General features: G+C 40.9%; 1 protein-coding gene across 1 annotated transcript in view; it reads left to right on the forward strand.

Moving 5' to 3' along the window:
• HSPA4 (heat shock protein family A (Hsp70) member 4) overlaps positions 1–20,612 on the forward strand; it is a 65,902-nt gene that overhangs the window by 15,394 nt on the left and 29,896 nt on the right. The window contains exons 2-6 of the mRNA XM_053567194.1: positions 477–534; positions 12,564–12,704; positions 14,770–14,892; positions 18,630–18,729; positions 19,329–19,462. Of these exons, the coding sequence (XP_053423169.1) occupies positions 477–534; positions 12,564–12,704; positions 14,770–14,892; positions 18,630–18,729; positions 19,329–19,462 (556 nt within the window). The remainder of the gene's footprint in view (positions 1–476; positions 535–12,563; positions 12,705–14,769; positions 14,893–18,629; positions 18,730–19,328; positions 19,463–20,612) is intronic.

The raw sequence follows: 20,612 nt of genomic DNA on the forward strand, positions 1-20,612 counted from the left end.
GGAAATGTCCAGAAGTGGGAATGAGTCCTTGGAAGCTAGTTCTAGAAAAATTACTTTTTATGTATATGCAGTAGGGCAAGAGTTGTTTTCAGAGTTTGTAGACTATATTCTTGGTGAAGTTATGAGTTGTCTTAAAAACAAGAAGATTTGATTGATGTATTGATGTGAGGGTCCATTATTTTATATTGGGATTTTGAACATGAGACTTGAAAGATAATTAGAGGATGTTGGAGAGCAACTAGTCCATTTCTCTCTAGTGTTCCAGACAAGTTCTGTGCTCCAGCAACTAAATAAATGACAGAACTCTGAAGAGGGAGCCCATTCGATGGACAGATTAACTCAATAGGAAGGTCAGAATCATAGACTTGTGTACTGTTAAAATACATGACTTAAGGCTCTGAAATCTTGCCTGCTGTGGTTTTGGATGTAAAACTGCAGTAAGATTTTGATTCTTAAATGTTTGTTTTATTTTCTAGGGCTTGCATTTCTTTTGGTCCTAAGAATCGTTCAATTGGAGCAGCAGCTAAAAGCCAGGTAGAGTTTTGTTTTTTCTTAAAATGATTTATTTCTTTGATTTGTTCATCTGGTTCAGCATCTAGTTGAGTGCCTCTTACGTGTCCAGCACTAGAGGGCTCTGTGTTTACAGCTGACAGAGACAAGACGTTTTCCCTGTTCTCATTTATAGTTGGCCCCTTAAATCCCGTGAGTTCTGCCTCTTGGATTCAACCAAATATGAATTGAAAATAGTTGAGAGAACAAAACCAAAAAATAAAAATGCAGCAATAAAAAATAATGCAAGTAAAAACAATACAGTATGATCACTGTATTGTATTATAAGCAATACAGAGAGATTTAAAGTATACAAGAGGATGTATGTAGGTTATATGTAAATAACTACACTGTTTTATATAAGGAACTTGGATTTTGGTGTATTTTGGTTCCACCAAACCACTGTGGGTACTGGGATATGACTACTTAAGCGAGAAACATAACTTTAAAATAGCATTAGCAGTGTAATCTGCTTAGTGCAAACTGCTAGGATGTATTTTGCCCAGATCTTGTTTAAGCAAGGGTTGCTTGTTTTATTTTATTTATTTTATTTTTTTGAGACAGAGTCTTAAGCTGTTGCCCTGGGTAGAGTGCTGTGTCGTCACAGCTCACAGCAACCTCAAACTCTTGGGCTTAAACAATTCTCTTGCCTCAGCCTCCCAAGTAGCTGGGACTACAGGCACCCGCTGTACCGCCCGGCTATTTTATTGTTGTAGTTGTCATTGTTGTTTGGCAGGCCTGGGCTGGATTTGAACCCGCCATTTCTGGTTGGCTGCCTAGCCTCTGAGTTGCAGGCGTGGAGCCATGTTCCTTGATATTTTAAATGCTCCTCAAAGTGTTTGTCTTTTGTGCCTGTCATCTTATGCACATTTAAGGTCAGAGTTGATCTTGTTGATAAGTTTTTCAAGGATGGAATGCATACTTCTAGAAACACGTTCAAGTATTTTGCTTTTAGTTTACTCTTAACTAGGAAGCTGACACACAAGGTCGGACAATTAAGTTCACAAATTCATCCTAGAAAAACTGCTTTGAAGAGTAGACTAGGTGCTGGTGTTGGTGATCTCTTCCCAGGGGGAATACTTTGAAGATGACTATACTGATACTCAGCAATGAGGTATATAGCACTTTTTCTAGGATGAGCGTGTGAACTTATTTGTCCAACCTCGTATTTGCTGGGGTCTTAGTAACCAAAGCCAAGAACTCCGAGAGTTCTCTTACCCTGAGTATCTGAGGTCTTTGTAAAATTAAGGAATTACCTTTTTGACCCTCCACCCAATGTGGAGCAACATATGTAAGTGCATAACTCTCTTTTTTTTGGACTGGGCAGTGCCTGAGTTTTATGAACCTAAGAAAATAGTGCTTGGTTAATTTGTGTGTGTGTGTTTTGAGACAGAGTTTCACTCTGTTGCCCTGGGGTAGAGTGTGGTGGCTTCATCACAGCTCATAGCAACCTCAAACTCTTAGGCTCAAGTGACCCTCTTTTTTTTTTTTTTTTTTTTTTTGTAGAGACAGAGTCTTACTTTATGGCCCTCGGTAGAGTGCTCTGGCCTCACACAGCTCACAACAACCTCCAACTCCGGGGCTTAAGCGATTCTCTTGCCTCAGCCTCCTGAATAGCTGGGACTACAGGCGCCCACCACAACGCCCGGCTATTTTTTGGTTGCAGTTTGGCCGGGCCTGGGTTTGAATCCGCCACCCTCGGTATATGGGGCTGGCGCCTTACCGACTGAGCCACAGGCGCCACCCTCAAGTGAGCCTCTTGTCTTAGCCTCCCAAGAACCTGGGACTATAGATGCTCACTACACTGCCTGGCTGATTTTTCTATTTTAGTAGAGAATGGGGTCTTGCTGTTGATCAAGTTGGTTTTGAACTCCTGAGTTCAAGCAATCCATGACCTCAGCTAATTCGTTTTCAATTAAAGTGGGTGTTTATGGTCTTATTTTTAGAAAGTTCAAGATATTTTAGAAGGCACTAGATTGCAAATACAGGGCTATTTTTAAAAACATCTTCTATCGAATTTTTACTGTTTTTAAACCTTTCGTTATTGGCTGCTCAGTTCTAGGGTGACATAGTTATTATGTTACAGAGTTCCTATTTGGTGGCTTACTCAACCAAGGCTTGATTTTGGAGGCCTCATTTCTTTTACAAAAGGACTTCTGTGCTTGCCTTTTGACCTAGCTGATGCAGGGGAGCTCTGTGATATGGTCCGTGAGGGCTTGTTATATCTTCTGCTTTGGGAAGAGGGGCCTGTAAATCTTAAGCACAAGTTCATTCTGAAACTTTTTTTTTTAGTTGTTGGGGTTTCATTGAGGGTACAAGAAACCAGGTTACCCTAATTGCATTTGTTAGGTAAAGTCCCTCTTACAATTGTGCCTTGCTTCCAAAAGGTGTATCACACACCGAGACCCCACCTCCTCCCTCCTTTTCTCTCTCTGCTTTACCCCACCCCCCCTTGTGTACTAGGTCATTAATTTTCCTCATATCAAAATTGAATACATAGGATTCATGCTTCTCCATTCTTGTAATGCTTTACTAAGAATAATGTGTTCCACATCCATCCAGGTTAATACAAAGGATGTAAAGTCTCCATCTTTTTTTAATGGCTGAATAGTATTCCATGGTATACATATACCACAGCTTATTAATCCATTCCTGGGTTGGTGGGCTGGTCCCACATTTTGGCGATTGTAAATTGAGGTGTGATAAACAGTCTGGTGCAAGTGTCCTTCTGATAAAAGGATTTTTTTCCTTTTGGGTAGATGTCCAGTAATGGGATTGCAGGATCAAATGGGAGGTCTGGCTTGAGTTGTTTGAGGTTCTCCATACTTCCTTCCAAAAAGGTAGTATTAGTTCGCAGTCCCACCAGCAGTGTAAAAGTGTTCCCTTCTGTCTACATCCACGCCAGCATCTTCAGTTTTGAGATTTTGTGATGTGGGCCATTCTCACTGGGGTCAGATGATATCTCAGGGTGGTTTTGATTTGCATTTCTCTAATAATTAGGGATGATGAGCGTTTTTATATATGTTTGTTAGCCATTCATCTGTCATCTTTAGAGAAGGTTCTGTTCATGTCTCTTGCCCATTGATATATGGGATTGTTGGCTTTTTTCATGTGGATTAATTTGAGTTCTCAGTAGGTCCTAGTTATCAAGCTTTTGTCTGATTGAAAATATGCAAATATCCTTTCCCATTGTGTAGGTTGTCTGTTTGCTTTGGTTGTTGTCTACTTAGCTGTACAGAAGCCTTTCAGTTTAATTAAGTCCCATTTGTTTATTTTTGTTGTTGTTGCACTTGCCATGGAAGTCGTCATGATAATCTTTCCCCAGGCCGATACCCTCCAGTGTTTTTCCTATGCTTTCTTTGAGGATTTTTATCATTTCATGCCTTAGATTTAAGTTCTTTATCCATCTTGAATCAATTTTTGTGAGTGGAGAAAGGTATGGGTCCAGTTTCAGTCTTTTACATGTGGATATCCAGTTCTTCCAGCACCATTTATTGAATAGGGAGTCTTTCCCCCAGTATGTATTCTTGTTTGGTTTACCGAAGGTTAGGTAGTTGTAAGATGTTAGTTTCATTTCCTGGTTTTCTATTCAATTCCAAATGTCTATGTCTCTATGTTTGTACCAATACCATGCTGTCTTGACCACTATGGCCTTGTAGTACATCCTAAAATCTGGTATTCTGGTGCTTCCAGCTTTGTTTTTATTAGTAAGAACTGCCTTAGCTGTACGGGGTTTTTTTCTGGTTCCATACAAAACGAAGAATCATATTTTCAAATCTTGAAAGTACGATGTTGGTGTTTTTTTTTTTTTTTTTTTTGCAGTTTTTTGGCCGGGGCCAGGTTTGAACCCGCCACCTCCGGTATATGGGGCTGGCGCACTACTCCTTGAGCCACAGGCGCCACCCCGATGTTGGTGTTTTAATAGGACTGGCATTGAATCGGTACATTGCTTTGGGAAGCAATACACATTTTAACAATGTCTATTGATAGATGTATATAGAACACTCCATCCCAAAGTTAAGGAATATACATTCTTAGCTACTTGGGAGGCTGAGGCAAGAGAATCGCTTAAGCTCAAAATGTTCTATATACATCAACAATGTTAATTCTTCTCAGCGTGAGCATGGTATGTTCTTCCATTTGTTAATATCCTGTGCTATTTCTTTTCTTAGGGTTTCATAATTTTCTTTATAGACTTCCTTCACCTCTTTTGTTAGATATATTCCTAGGTATTTTGTTTCCTTTGAAGCTATGATGAAGGGACTATGGCGAAGGGACTTGTGTCCTTAATTAGCCTCTCATGTTGGCTGTTATTGGCCTATTCAAAGGCTACTGATTTTTGGACATTGATTTTTATATCCTGAGACATTACTGTATTTTTTGATGATTTCCAGGAGTCTTGTGGTTGAGTCTTTGGGGTTCTCTAAGTATAAGATCATATTGTCAGCAAAGAGGGAGATTTTGACCTCCTCTGCTCCCATTTGGATGCCCTTTATTTCCTTCTCTTGCCTGATTGTATTGGCTAGAACTTCCAGCACTATGTTGAATAGTAAAGGTGACAGGACAACCTTGTCTGGTTCCATTTCTAAGTGGAAAAGCTTTCCGTTTTACTCCATTCAGTAAAATATTAGCTGTGAGTTTCTCACAGATAGCTTCGATCAGTTTAAGAAATGTGCCACCTATGCCTATACTCTTTTCAGTGTTCTAATTAGAAAAGGATGCTGGATTTTATCGAATGCTTTTTCTGCATCTATTGAGAGGATCATATGGCCTTTGTTTTGCTTCTGTTGATACAGTGAATAACGTTTATGGACTTGCGTATATTAAATCAGCCTTGCTGCATCCCCTGGGATGAAACCTACTTGATCATGATGTATGAGTTTTTTGATGACACGCTGTGTTGGCTAGGATTTTGTTGAGAATTTTTGCATCTATATTCATTAGTGAAATTGGTCTGAAGTTCTCCTTTTTAGTTGGATCTTTTCCTCATTTGGTATCGGGGATGTTTGCTTCATAGAACATGTTAGGGAAGATTCCATCCTCCTCAATTTTTTGGAATAATTTCTGCAGTATGGGAATAAGCTCTTCTTTGAAGGTTTGATAGAATTCTAGTGTAAAGCCATCCAGACCAGGGCATTTTTTTGTTGGGAGATTTTTTTATTGTTTCTTTGATCTCAGTGCTTGAAATTGGTCTGTTCAGGAGATATGTTTCTTCCTGGCTAAGCCTAGGGAGAGGGTGTGATTCCATATATTGATCCACTTCCTTCACATTGTCAAATTTCTGGGCATAGAGTTTCTGGTAGTATTCAGTGATGATTTCTTGTACCTCTGTGGCATCAGTTGTAATTTCTCCTTTATCGTTTCTGATTGAGGTTTACTAGGGATTTTACTTTTCTATTTCTAGTTAGTTTGGCCAAAGATTTATCTATTTTATTTACTTTTTCAAAAAACCAACTCCTGTTTCATTAATTTTCTGAATGATTCTTTCGTTTTCAATTTCATTAATCTCTGATTTAATTTTGGATATTTCTTTTGTTCTGGGTTTAGGCTTAGATTGTTCTTTTTCCAATTCCATAAGATGGCTTGTGAGTTTGTTGATGTGCTCTTTTTCTGTTTTTTGAATGTAGGCATCTAAAGCGATGAATTTTCCTCTCAGGACTGCTTTTGCTGTATCCCACAGGTTTGGGTAGCTTGTGTTGTCATTGTTGTTATGCTCAAGGAAGTTAATGATTTCCTCTTTTATTTCTTCCTGCACCCAACTGCCATTCGGCATTAGGTTGTTAATTTCTATGCCTTTGTGTGTGGTTTTTTGTTGGAGTTCCACCTTTAGTGCCTTGTGCTCTGAGAAGATCACAGGTAAAATTTCAATTCTTTTGATTTTGTTGAGGTTTGTGTCCTAGGATATGATGAATTTTGGAGAATGTTCCATGGGCCGATGAGAAGAATATATGTTCTTTTTTTTGGAGACAGAGTCTTATTATGTTGCCCTCAGTAGAGTGCTGTAGCATCACAGCTCACAGAAACCTCAAACTCGGGCTTAAGTGATTCTCTTGCCTCAGAGAATGTGGCTAAGTAGCTAGGAATGTATATTCTTTAACTTTGGAATGGAGTGTTCTATATATATCAAGCACAGTTGTTCTAGGGTCTCATTTAAGCCCCTTATATCTTTGTTTAATTTCTGTTTAGAGGATCTCCAGCTCTGTAAGAGCAGTGTCAAAGTCCCTGATTACTATGGAGTTATCTATCACATTGCTCAGACTAACTAAGGTCTGTTTCAAGAATCTGGGAGCATTTAAGTTGGTTGCATAAATATTTAGAATTGAAATGTCATCTCGTTGTATTTTTACCTTGACCAGTATGAAGTGACTATCTTTGTCTTTTTTGACTTTAGTTGCCTAAATCCACATGTGTCTGAAAATAAGATTGCAACCCCTCTTTTCTTCCGAATTATGTTTGCTTGAAAAATTGTCTTCAAACCCTTGACTTGGAGTTTTAATTTGTCTTTTGAGGCTACGTGTGTTTCCTGCAGACAGCAAATGGATGGCTTGTGGTTTTTTAATCCAGTCAGCCAATCTGTGCCTCTTCAGTGGGGAATACAAGTCATTAACGTTTATTGAAATAATTGATAAGTGTGGTAGCATTTGATTCATCTTATTTTGTGAAAGTCCATTGCTTAGTTTTGTCTTTTGCATCATTGCGGAAGCTAGGTTCTGTCCTTTAATTTCTGGGTGCTTACTTTGCTGGTGGTCCATTGTAATGGTCAGTGTCTACAACAGGTATTTGCTGTTGAGCTGGTCTTGGTGTATGGCAAATTTCCTCAGTGTTTGCATATCAGTAAAAGATTGGATATCTCTGTCAATTTCAAAGCTTGTCTTAGCAGGATATAGAATTCTGGGCTGGAAATTTTTCTGTTTAAGTAGATTAAAGGTAGATGACCATCGTCTTCTGGCTTGAAAAGTTTCATTACAGAAGTCTGCAGTCACCCTGATGGATTTGCCCCTGCAGGTCAATTGGTGCTTACTCCTGGCAGCTTGCAAAATCTTTTCTTTTGTCTTGACTTTGTACTGGTTCATCACAGTGTGTCTTTGAGAAGCTCTACTTGACTTGAGGTGACCTGGAGTCCGATATCTCTCTGAAAGGAGTGTGTCAGAATCTTTGGTGATATTTGAGAAATTTTCATTTATAATATTTTCTAGTATAGCTTCCATTCCTCTGGGGCATTTTTCTTCCCCTTCTGAACTCATATGTTTGGATGCTTCATAAAGTCCCATAATTCTGTCAGTGAACGTTCTGCTTTCTCTCTCTTCTCTTCTGCCTCTTTAATTGAGTTATCTCAAAAGCTTTGTCCTCTACCTCTGAGATTCTTTGTTCTGCATGGTCTAATCTGTTGTTGATACTTTCTATTGCATCTTTAAGTTCCCTAATTGACTGCTTCAATTCCTTTAGCTCTGCCATATCCTTTCTATATTTTTTTTTTGTCGAGACAGAGTTCTACCCTATGCCCTGAGCAGAGGGTGATGGCATAGTAGCTACTGCAACCTCAGACTCGGGCTGTGGGCATCCTGCTGCCTCAGCCTCTGTAGCTGCTGGGATTACAGCGCTCGCTGCGGCGCCCAGCTGGGTTTTTCCATTTTTTTCCATGAGTCGGGGTCTCACTCTCGCTCAGACAAGTTCGAACTCCTGAGCTCAAGCAATCCTCCTTCCTCAGCCTCCCATAGTGCTGGGATTACAGGCGTTAGCCACTGCACCTGGCTCTTTCTATATTCTTTATGTTATTCATCTCTTACTTGATTCTGTTTTTGGATTTCCTTTTGGTTATTTCCCACTTTCTCAGCAATTTCCTTCATTGTTTTTTGGTTGTTTTCCACTTTCTCAGCAATTTCCTTATTTTCATCATTTGTATTTTAAATTCCCCTTCTGTCATTTCTTTCTGAGTTTCTTTTCATTTTTTTTTTTTTTGTAGAGACAGAGTCTCACTTTATGGCCCTCGGTAGAGTGCCGTGGCCTCACACAGCTCACAGCAACCTCCAACTCCTGGGCTTAAGCGATTCTCTTGCCTCAGCCTCCTGAGTAGCTGGGACTACAGGCGCCCGCCACAACGCCCGGCTATTTTTTGGTTTGCGGTTCAGCCGGGGCCGGGTTTGAACTTGCCACCCTCGGTATATGGGGCCGGCGCCTTACCGACTGAGCCACAGGCGCTGCCCTCTTTATTTTTTTTTTAAGAAACAGAGTCTCACTTTGTCACCCTTGGTAGAGTGCTGTGGTATCACAGCTCACAACAACCTCCAGCTCTTGGGCTTAGGTGATTCTCTTGCCTCAGCCTCCCTAGTAGCTGGGATTATAGGTGCCCGCTACAGTGCCTGGCTATTTTTTTTGTTGCAGTTTGGCTGGGAGTGGGTTTGAACCTGCCACCCTCAGTGTATGGGTCCGGTGCCCTACTCACTGAGCCACAGGCGCTGCCCCCTTCTGTCATTTCTAACATTTCTTTATAGGTGGAATCCTCTGCAGTAGTTACCTCATGGTCCCTTGGAGGGGTTGCTCTGGACTGGTTTTTCATGTTGCCATGATTTTTCTTTGATTCTTCTCATGAGTGTTTTCTTTTATCTGTTTCCTTGCCCTAATTTTCTTTTCACTTCCTCTTGCACTTTAAGTTACTGTGCCTCTGGCTTAAGGTTTCGATGAGTCCTTTGGGTACAGGACCAAAAGGATGAAAAGATTGAAGAGCAAGAAGGGAAAAAAGATTTAAAAATAAAAGAGAAAGGGGGGGGGTGAGTAAAACAGAATGTTGATAAAAAGAAGAGAGGCACAGAAAGAGGGAGACAGGTGTAATAAAGGTGTACAATAGGGTGCTTTGACCCAACCTCTGGGAGTGCTGTGTTGTGTGGTTCCCTTGAGGTCAGCAGCTCTTTGCCAGCCTGTTCAGACACAGTACCCTACTCCCACCAAATAGAGAGGAAAGACAAAAGTACTATAAATCCAACCAAAACACAGAAAACCTTATTGAATAAAATTTGGGGAAAAACCAAATAATAGGGGCAGAAACACTAGCCAGAAAGAAGTTATTATTATTATTTTTTTTTTTGCAGTTTTTGGCCAGGGCTGGGTTTGAATCCGCCACCTTTGGTATATGGGTCAGCACCTTACTTCCTGAGCCACAGGCACCGCCCCAAATGAAGTTCTTATTAAAGCAGGGAACAGTGGAAAATTATAGTTGAACTAGAAAAACAAAGAAAGAAAAGAGAAAGAAAAATCTAGGGTGAAAAATGTTGAAATAAAAAAATAAAAACCAAAAACAAAGCAATATATATATCTTACTGAATATTGTCTGGGCGACAGGTGATCTACCAGGGTAGGAGATGTTAATCACAATGCCAGCTGTATGAGATGGAGACTGGAGGCCTCTGCTGATTTCTCAAACTCTGAAGGTTTGAGAGCCTAAATCTCTCCTCAGCCTGCTTAATAAAAGACACTTTAAACTGTTAACCTTGGTTAAGCAGAAGTTTTCCCAGGAAAGCACTTGTTGCTGGGATCTCTCCTGAAGTGGCAGCCTGCTTATCCGGTGAGTCAAAACCGGTCTCATTCTATGCCCCTGAGGGCGGAGGCTGCAAGGCAGCCCTGCTACTGCCAAACACTGAAATCTCCACTCTTCCCCAGCGTCTTAGTTCCGGCCTTTGGCGCCGCTCAGTCACTAAATCACTTGCCCAAGGTCTCTCACCCTGAGCCTCTCCTGTGACCCCGAGGGTGGGGCCCACAGGGGCAGTTCTCCCACAGTGGCTGTGCCCGTGGCCCACAGCCAAACAATATTATCTCCATTCCCGCTCAGCGAGTCAGTCTGGGGCTGTAGACAATGCTCAAAGGCATCTGTACTCTCACCCAAGTTCTCCCAAGGTAGTTCAACCAAGTGCCCAAGTTAAAAACAGCCCACAGGGGCGGCGCCTGTGGCTCAGTTGGTTAGGCGCCGGCCCCATATACCGAGGGTGGCGGGTTCAAACCCGGCACCGGCCTGTAACCGAAAAAAAAAAAAAAAAATAGCCGGGCGTTGTGGGGGGCGCCTGTAGTCCCAGCTACTCGGGAGGCTGAGGCAAGAGAATCGCTTAAGCCCAGGAGTTGGAGGTTGCTGTGAGCTGTCTGATGCCATGGCACTCTACTGAGGGCCATAAAAGTGAGACTCTGTGTCAAAAAAAAAAAAAAAAAAAAAAACAGCCCACAGGGAAGGCCTTCCCTGTTTGCAGTCTCCATGATGTTGTAATTACAGCTGTGGCAGCCATGGCCTCAGCGAACGAACGCAACCACAGTTGTTCACTATTTTTGTTCTCCTGGGGTCCAGAAGTCTCTTGCTGTTTCCCTGTGTCCCCAACGGGATGTTTCTGGGCAGATCCCACAAACCAGAGATGCCTGGAGTCTTCTCTCCCCAACCTCACCATGCCCGGTTGCAAAGAAGTTATTACTTGGCCGCCATCTTGCACCCTCCTCCATTGTGAAACTTTTTGAATGTCCTTGTCAGCATCTGTCCTCCGTAAGTTATAATAGTTTATTCTAGTGAAGTAAGAAAATGTGTCCAGCTTGAACCAGAGTGGGACCTTGTCTCTGAAAGTAGCCAGGTGTTGTGGCAGGTGCCTGTAGTCCAGTGACTGGGGAGGCTGAGGCAAGAGAATCACTTAAGCCCAAGAGTTTGAGGTTGCTGTGAGCTGTGTTGTCACAACACTCTACCGAGTGTGATGAAATCGGACTGTCTGAAAGAAAAAAAAAGAAAATATAGCAATAAAAGTATAAGGAGTTTGGAAGTCAACCGTTCAATCATTATCTGAAAATCACTGTTATTATCTTTATTTTTATTTTCTTTTTAGAGACAGGGTTTTTCTCTGTCACTGAGGCTGGTATGCAGTGGTATGCTCATAGCTCACTGTAACCTTGAACTCTGGGCTCAAGTGATCTTCCCACCTCAGTTTCCTGAGTAGCTAGGACTGCAGGCATGTGGCACCTGACCTGGCTAAATTTTAAATTTCTGGTGAGATGGGGATCTCACATGTTGTCCAGGCTGGTTTTAACTTCTGGCCTATAATGATCTTCCTGCCTTGGCCTTCCAGAGTGCTGGGATTATGGATGTGAGCCACCACACCCAGCCAATCAGCTTACCTTTGTACTCTTTCTAAAGATCATACTGTATAGACACCTGCCTTCCCACCTTCTTTAAATTCTTATCTATTATATGGGATTTCATTGTATGGGTATACCATAGTTCTTTTAACCATTTCTCTGTTACAAACCGTTTAGGCCTTTTCTAGGCGTCTGCTTCTAATATTTATTACAAGTAACACTCTCAATATCCTTTTGCATTCATTTTTGTGTACTTAGTTTCATCTTTTTTCCTTTATGGCAAATTTCTTTTTTTTTTTTTTTTTTGTAGAGACAGGGTCTCACTCTATGGCCCTCGGTAGAGTGCCGTGGCCTCACACAGCTCACAGCAACCTCCAACTCCTGGGCTTAAGCGATTCTCTTGCCTCAGCCTCCCGAGTAGCTGGGACTACAGGCGCCCGCCACAACGCCCGGCCATTTTTGGGTTGCAGTTTGGCCGGGGCCGGGTTTGAACCCGCCACCCTCGGTATATGGGGCCGGCGCCTTACCGACTGAGCCACAGGCGCCGCCCTATGGCAAATTTCTGAATTGATACATTTTGCCAAATTATTTCCTGGAAAGTTTGAATCATGAACTATAGGCAATTTTTAAAAGTTAGAAGTCATTTTGTGTAAATGTTTATTAGAAGTTTAAGAATAGAAAATACTTGTATAAGTGTAATGGCCTAACTTCATGGAGAAGTAGGAAAAGCTGGACTCTGATCTTAGCCATGCTGCAGTGAGACCCTTGCAAGTTTCTCATCCCTCACTTTGTATGCTGGGGGGTGGCATTAGCATCTGAAGAAACTGATGTTAAAACGATGCTAATTTAATCTAACACTGTTGAAATTAAACAAATTTAATAGTAGTCTTTTGATTCTGCCTTGTTCTTTCTTTCAGGTCATTTCCAATGCAAAGAATACAGTCCAAGGATTTAAAAGATTCCATGGCAGAGCATTCTCTGATCCATTTGTGGAGGCAGAAAAATCCAGCCTTGCATATGATACTGTGCAATTACCCACTGGATTAACAGGTATAAAGGTAAGGTTCTCAAGATAATGCCTTATGACTAAAATTAGTGTTTTATCAATTTAATATATTCATACATTTTTGATGTTTAAGTTGTAATGAAAATGCTTAAAAATGCTTAGGAAAAGTTTTTGCTGGTAAAGACTATTTGATACTTTTTGAATGGTTTGGAATTTGGTTGGGAGCTGTTGGTGGTGCTATTATTGTGGGATGGAGGCTTAGGGAGTGATGGTTTGATGTTAACTCTGCCAGTGCTGCTTGTTTAGTTCACTGATGCAGTGGCCTTTCTTTCTTTCTTGGTTCTTTTTTTTGCAGTGGCCTTTCTTATGTGATTTTAGGGAATGACTTCTGGAAGAGGAGAGAAAGTAATCAACACTTAAGTCACTAGTACATATATGGTCATACATTTAGCAATAGGACTTAGGTTGGAAAGAGATGTTCTTTTGGGGAGAAAAGTGAATTTGGTCTTCCATATCTTTGGGACATCTAAAGGAGACTTTTTGTGAAGTGTAAGGTGATCTGATCTTACAAAAGAAGTGAGAGGCTGGGAGATGGGTAGGGTGGACATCTCTGCCTGTCGGGTATGCAAAGTTAGGAAGAGAAATCCATAAAGGAAGGATGAACTTTCCAGACAGGTGAGTTTAGGGAGAGGAGATTTGGAAACACTCCAGCCAGAGAAATAAGAATCATGAGCGCAGCCTTAAAAGCCAAGAGACAGGACTGAGAAAAAAGTAGTTCATTGTGCTAGTTTAGCTAAGAATTCAGTCAAATGTAGAAATGAAAAATTCTGAAAACTATAGAATGATCACTAGGTTTACTTAGGATTTCTGTGGTAGGAATCTCAGAATTTTGAAGGACAAAGAATGAAGGTGGAGTGCAGGAGAGGGAAAAAGGAAAAAGGAGGCAAGGAAGGGGGGCAATATTAATCAAGAAATAAATAGGATGGGTTTCAGCAGATTTAGTCATAAGCATTACAAGAGTGAAAGTAGAAAAAGACTAGGAAGAAGCTCTGGAGAATAAGTAGATCCAAGTCTAGAGGTGGAGGAGTTGACTAAGAATTAAACAAATAGCAATGAAGAAGAGGATCTTTTAGAAAGGAGGCTCAGCATGAGGAGTATTTCCCCACCTTTGCCATGCAATAAAGTGAGAAATTGATTCTAAACCATAGTAAATGATGATTAGGCTAGGGAGTGAGGAGAAGATGGTACTCAAGTTGGGGCAGCAGCTAAAAGAAGAGAGTAACATTTTCTGGTTTGGATTATAATTTGAGAATATGGTCTTGCGGGATGGGGTTATTGAGATTTAAAATTTTCAACTCTTATCTAGATAATGACTTTATTTTGAAGTGTTGTTCACCATTTATTCTTTAATTCAAGTGACAGTTATTATGCCTGGTCTTGTTCTAGGTTCTGGGGTAGGGAAGTGAAAAGACAAACAAAAACCACATTTTCAGATTAGACTGAATCCTAACTGGGGAGATGATAATAAAGTAAAACATAATGTGTCATATAGTAAAATAGTTTCTACTAACAGCCCCTTTATGAAGGAACAATGTGGGTCATGGTGAGCTATACCAATTCTGAGGTTTTATTGTTTTATATCATGGTCTTCAATCTCCAAGTATCACATTTGGAAAGCATATTAAAGCTAAAAGTGAAGTTTAAGATGTTGGCTTCCCATACGAGCTTTTCTATAACTCTTGCTCAAGATAATGTTCCATTGTTGATGGAAGGCATTGTTCATTTTAGGCTTTATTTTTATTTATTTATTTTGATACAGAATCTCATGTCACCCTCGGTAGAAAACAGAAACCTCAGACTCTTGGGCTTAAGCGATTCTCTTGCCTCAGCTTCCCAAGTAGCTGGGACTACAGGTGCCCGCCTCAATGCCCTGCTATTTTTTTTGTTGTTGTTGCAGTTGTCATTGTTTTTTAGCTGGCCCGGGCCAGGTTCAAACTCGTCAGCCTTGGTATACATGGCTGATGTCCTACCCATTGAGCTACAGGCGCTGCCTCATTGTAAGCTTTTAAGATTAGGAAATATTAATAAGTCTAGATCCTTCTGTTGTTTTCTTGCAGGTGATGTATATGGAGGAAGAGAGAAATTTTACCACGGAGCAAGTGACTGCTATGCTTTTGTCCAAACTGAAGGAGACAGCAGAAAGTGTTCTCAAGAAGCCTGTTGTTGACTGTGTTGTTTCGGTGAGTTTGATCCTACACATTATTGGGAACTTGCATGAAGAAGCAGAGAAGAAAGTTGCGTGTACAATTTTTATTTTTGTCCTAGATTGTAATTGTTATTTAAAAAATTCGTCAGGCTAGTCTTCATTTTTTAAAAAATATTCTTCTCTGCCTCCTAGCTTTTGCCTGGGGCGCTCCATTATTTTACCTATTTAAATCTTATCTGTTTTTGGCTTGTCTCGAAGCCTACCTTTTCCTAGATTTTTTTCAGTGTTTAGTCTAGTGCCTGGCATAGGGCAGCCACTTGTGGAATACCCCCAATTATAAATGGCTGTTTTTTCTTCATCTCTATTTGCTGTCTGTCTAGCTTTAAAGGCAAGGTAGTGTCTTGTCTTTTCCATATCCCTGTTTAGATGGAAGCCTGGCCACTTACAGTTTTGTGCTTCTTGTTTATCCTTAGGGACTGTTGAAATATGGGTGGCTATATTGGCTTTGGTACTAAATCTCTTCATTCTGTAATTGTTATCTGATACTTTAGTTCTGTGTCCTTCTACGTCTTGATGTAGGTGTATTGATTGGTCAAGTAAGGACTGTTAGATGGTTTTTCATCCTAGAATCTGTTTTCTGGTAGATTCCTTGGTCTTTGGATCAGGAGAGTAGAATTAACATTTGTCAGGAAGAATTGGGTTATAGCTGTGTACTACATGCTGGGGATTTGTTTTTTTATTATTATTTTTTCTTTTTCAATGCCTATAGATAAAATGGCTGAAATTTTATTTATTAATTTATTAATTTTATTTATTATTTTAGACAGAGCCTCACTTTGTCACCCTTGTAGAGTGCCATGGCATCATAGCTAATAGCAACCACAAACTCTTGGGCTAAAACAGTCCTCTTGCCTCAGACTCCTGGGTAGCTGGGAGTACAGGTACAGCTCTTTTTGTCCAGCTATTTTGTTTGTTTGTTTGTTTTGAGACAGAGTCTCATTATGTCGCTCTCAGTAGAGTGCCGTGGTGTCACAGGTCACAACAGCTTCCAACTCCTGGGCTTAGATGATTCTCTTGCCTCAGCCTCCTGAGTAGCTGGGACTACAGGCACCTGCCACAACGCCCTGCTATTTTTTTGTTGCAGTTTGGGTGGGGCTGGGTTCGAACCCGCTACCCTCGGTGTATGGGGCTGGCGTCCTACTCACTGAGGCACAGGTGCTGCCCTGCCCAGCTATTTTTACCCAGCTATTTTTTTAGAGATGGGGTCTTGCTCTTGCTTAGTCTGGTCTTGAACTCCTGAGCTCAAGTGATCTATCCAGCTTGGCCTCCCAGAGTGCTGGGATTACAGGCAGCAGTGTGAGCTTTATTTTAGTTTTATGAGATAGGGCTCTGCTTTGTTGCCCTAGGCTGGGGTGCAGTGATACAGTCATAGCTCATTGCAGCTTCAAAATCCTGGGATTGAGTGGTCCTCCTGTCTTAGCCTCCCAAGTAGCTAGAACTTCAGGTGTACCACCATGCCTGGGTAATTTTTTTAGTTTTCTGTAGAGATGGGAATTTTGCTATATTTATTGCCCAGGCTGTTCTTGGACTCCTGGCCTCAAGCCATTTTCCTCCCTTGGTCTTCTAAAGTGCTGAGATTACTGGCGTGAAACACTGGACCCTGGCCACATTCTAGGGATTTAAAGAAGAATAAAAATGCTATGTTCCAGGCTGAGCACTGTAATCATGCCTGTAATCGTAGCACTCTGGGAGGCCGAGGTGGGTGACTTGCTTGAACTCAGGAGTTTGAGACCAGCCTGAGCAAGACCTCGTCTCTCTTAAAAAAAAAAAAAGTAGAAAATTATTGGGCATTGTGGTGGGCACCTGTAGTCCCAGCTACTTGGGAGGTTAAAGTAAGAGGGTCACTGGAGCCTAGGGGTTTGAGGTTGTTGTGAGCTATGACATCAGGGCAATCTAACCTGGGGTAACAGAGTGAGACTGTGCCTCAAAAAGAAAAGCTTAAAAAAATGTTATGAAAAGCTCAAAATTGGCAGCGCCTGTGACTCAAAGGGGTAGGGTGCTGGCCTCATATGCCGGAAGTGGCGGGTTCAAACCCAACCCTGGCCAAAAACCGCAAAAAAGAAAAGCTCAAAATTCAGGCTGGCCACTGTGGCTCATGCCTGTAATCCCAGTACTCTGGGAGGCCAAGGCCAGTGGATTGCCTGAGCTCATCAGTTCGAGACCAGTGTGAGCTAGAGTGAGAACACATCTCTTAAAAATAGCTGGGTGTCGTGGCAGGTGCCTATAGTCCCAGCTACTTGGGAGACTGAGGCAACAGGATAGCTTGAGCCCAACAGTCTGAGGTTGCTGTGAGCTATTATACCATGGCACTCTACTGGGGGCAACAAAGTGAGACTCTGTCTCAAACAAACAAAACTCATATTTGGTGACCTTGACTACCCAATGACTGATGCAATAGATGCTATTTCTTAGATGCTTCCTACCTTTTTTCAGCTCTCCATTGGCCCTTCATCTATAGTGACCTTAACTTTGCTCCTGAATTCAATGTAGAAGTAAATTTATGTAATTTATGCTTGAGTGGCTTTTCCAGTTTTGGGTATCAGTTAAAAAGTGATTTTGTGTTATGTTTGGGGTCCTTAAAACTACACTGAATTTTGGTGATTTGCTAAGAGGATTCACAGGACTTAGCATATAGCTGTACTTACCAAATAGCTGAACTGAGATTTATTATAGCGAAAGGACAGAAAGCTAAATCAATGAAAGGAAAATAGACACGAGTCAGTGTTTGCAGGAAACAAGACCTGAGCTTCCAAGAGTCAGACAGGATGTACTTTAATTCTCTAGGGACAAGTTCTAACAACATAGTGAAGTGCTGTTCACCTGCGGAGTTTTGCTTGAGCTTAGAAGTCCAGGATTTATACTAGGGAGTCAGTCACATAGTACCCTGTACCTAGTATGTACCAGAATTCCAGATTCCCAGAAGGAAAGCAGGTAGTCAGCACAAAGTAAATTGATTATGTAACCAGTTTAGACACAATGACACTCTTTAACTAACTAAGGAAAAATTTCTGTCAATTTCAGGTACTATTTATCAGGTTCTTGGGTGGCAGGCAATATGCAAGCAGACTTTTTTTCTTTTTGTGGAAGTCTTACTTTGTTGCCCTGGATAGAGTGCCGTGGCATCACCTTAGCTTCCTGAGTAGGTGGGATTACAGGCACCTGCCATGATGCCTAGCATAGGTTTTCTTTTTTTTACAGATGTGAGCCACCATCTCTCGCCAAGCAGGCCTTTTCTTAAGGATACCATTTTCTGGCCTTTGTAACTTTATTTTGCACAGTCACTCCTTGAGTTCTTGGTATTGTGTTCCATTATGTAATGCATGTGGGTTATTTATTACAAAAGTTTGGAGATAACACAAAAATCATGACACGTAGAATTTGTGCAGACAGAAAACAAATGAAGCTCTCCCAGCAATACCAATAAGCTGATCAAGTTGTAACTTGCATGGGTGAATCAGAAAGGACAACTGTTTCTTGGAAGCGAAGTAGTGGACCATAACATAGTCGGTCTCAAAACTTTATTAGTTGCCTACATTTTATATATATGTGATAAAATATGTGACTGTCCATGTGCCCCAGTGCTACTTACTGAATATTGAAATTCTTAATTGTATACAGAATAAATTGCTGTAGGTATTTGAGGATATTCCTGGGTTTACTAACTAAAGTGAGGAATCTATAATACAGTTTACGTTCAAAATTTTTTTGTAGGTTCCTTGTTTCTATACCGATGCAGAAAGACGATCAGTGATGGATGCTACACAGATTGCAGGTCTCAATTGCCTGCGATTAATGAATGAAACTACTGCAGGTAGGAAGGACTATTTATTACTTTTGGCATATTTAATTTTGAAATCTTAAATCTTAAAACCCTCGAGTTTCTTACTCTTTGTTTTGCTTGGTGTGCTGCCATCTTACTGCTTATTGTGTCATAGTGATTTTGTATATAATGGTACATAGGAAGAAGTAATCTGACCACTAGTATGGTGTGCTTGTAATGTGCACTTTGGTATTTAATCACATGCTGGTTTGGAAAGTAACATGGTATGTGTGTGGAGCTGTGCTTTGTTGTAAAGTGGACCTTCTTTCCTACTATGGACTGATGGAAACAAAGGAATGGGGCATAAAGCGAGCATCTCAGGGACAGGACATGGGGGAACAAGGGTAGAAGAAAATGTGTTTGGAAAATGGGGAAATTGGTTTGGGAGAAATTGCCAAAGGCCATAGGAAACTAAGGAAATCTAAATGAATGTTAGCATTTGACTCTTAGAATTTGATTCTATCTAAAACATAACTTGTGATGCAGTTGTGTTCCCATTCACTATATATTAAGCCTGTTTTTTACTACTTAAATGAACTTTATTACTTGGATGATGCTGTTATGTTGAATTTACTTTCATTCCTGTGTAGTTGCTCTTGCATATGGAATCTATAAGCAAGATCTTCCTGCCTTAGAAGAGAAACCAAGAAATGTAGTTTTTGTAGATATGGGCCATTCTGCTTATCAAGTTTCTGTATGTGCATTTAATAGAGGAAAACTGAAGGTAAGTATATTCTTTTCTGGAAGACTATTACTAGTAGGATAATTATGATTTTTTTGAGAGGCAATTTAAATAATAGGTTAAAGAATTTGTTTCACTAATGGAAACTTGCTATGAGACATGAACTAGAATTGGGTGTTGCGGGGTGGAGCCCAAGATTGTAGGCCAATAGTAAATATCAAGAGTTGGCATGGTGTGAAGCAAAGTACGTAGACTTTGAGCACAATGCTCTTAAGACCCCTGACTCTTAATTTTTTTTTTTTCTTTCTTTTTTTTAGAGACAGAGTCTTGCTTTATGGCCCTTGATAGAGTGCCGTGGCCTCACACAGCTCACAGCAACCTCCCAACTCCTGGGCTTAAGCGATTCTCTTGATTCAGCCTCCCGAGTAGTTGGGACTACAGGCGCCCACCACAATGCCCGGCTATTTTTTGGTTGCACTTTGGCCGGGGCCGGGTTTGAACCTGCCACCCTCGGTGTATGGGGCCGGCGCCCTACTGACTAAGCCATAGGCACCGCCCAGAGTCTTAATTTTCTTAACTATTGTTGTGGAAAAACAATGCTTACCTTGTAGGTTATCAGGATGTAACATGTAATCTTTTACACTGGGGTTAAGGGATGGTGGATGGCAAAGGTGCTTTTTCCTCTTGCTTTTGAAGTTTTGAGTGTTCTGGAAAGGTGTTGGAGAACTAGAACTTGGATACCGAAAGAAACTAGACTGGGAGGGATATTTTAAGATTTCAGAAAGCTTAAAGCCTCGAAGTAAGCAGTTTTGTACATAACAGAAGTGTAGAAGGAAAGGAGGGGTCAGAAGATGATCATAGTCACAGTTGAGTTTGCTGGTTTATGCTAGTTTCACAAGAGTATAAAATCAGTTCTCTGTGTAGCTACATGATTTTATCTAGAATTTGGTTAAGAATTGAAGATTTTTTTGAGCATTTTCTTTAATTATAATTATTGGAATTGTGTTTCAAAGTTCCTCATGCCATGGTCACTCTCCACCTTGGGAACTGGTGGGGAGCAACTGGTTTTGGAAGGCATTTTGAAACTTTTTGTAGTTCTTTGAGAAGTTGATTTGGCTTTAGTTTATTTGCTGTTTTTTGTTTGTTTGTTTGTTTTTAATAGGTATAAATGGTGGCAGACCAAGTGTAATTC

This window comes from Nycticebus coucang, chromosome 17 (genome assembly GCF_027406575.1).
Source record: "Nycticebus coucang isolate mNycCou1 chromosome 17, mNycCou1.pri, whole genome shotgun sequence".
NCBI lineage: Eukaryota > Metazoa > Chordata > Mammalia > Primates > Lorisidae > Nycticebus > Nycticebus coucang.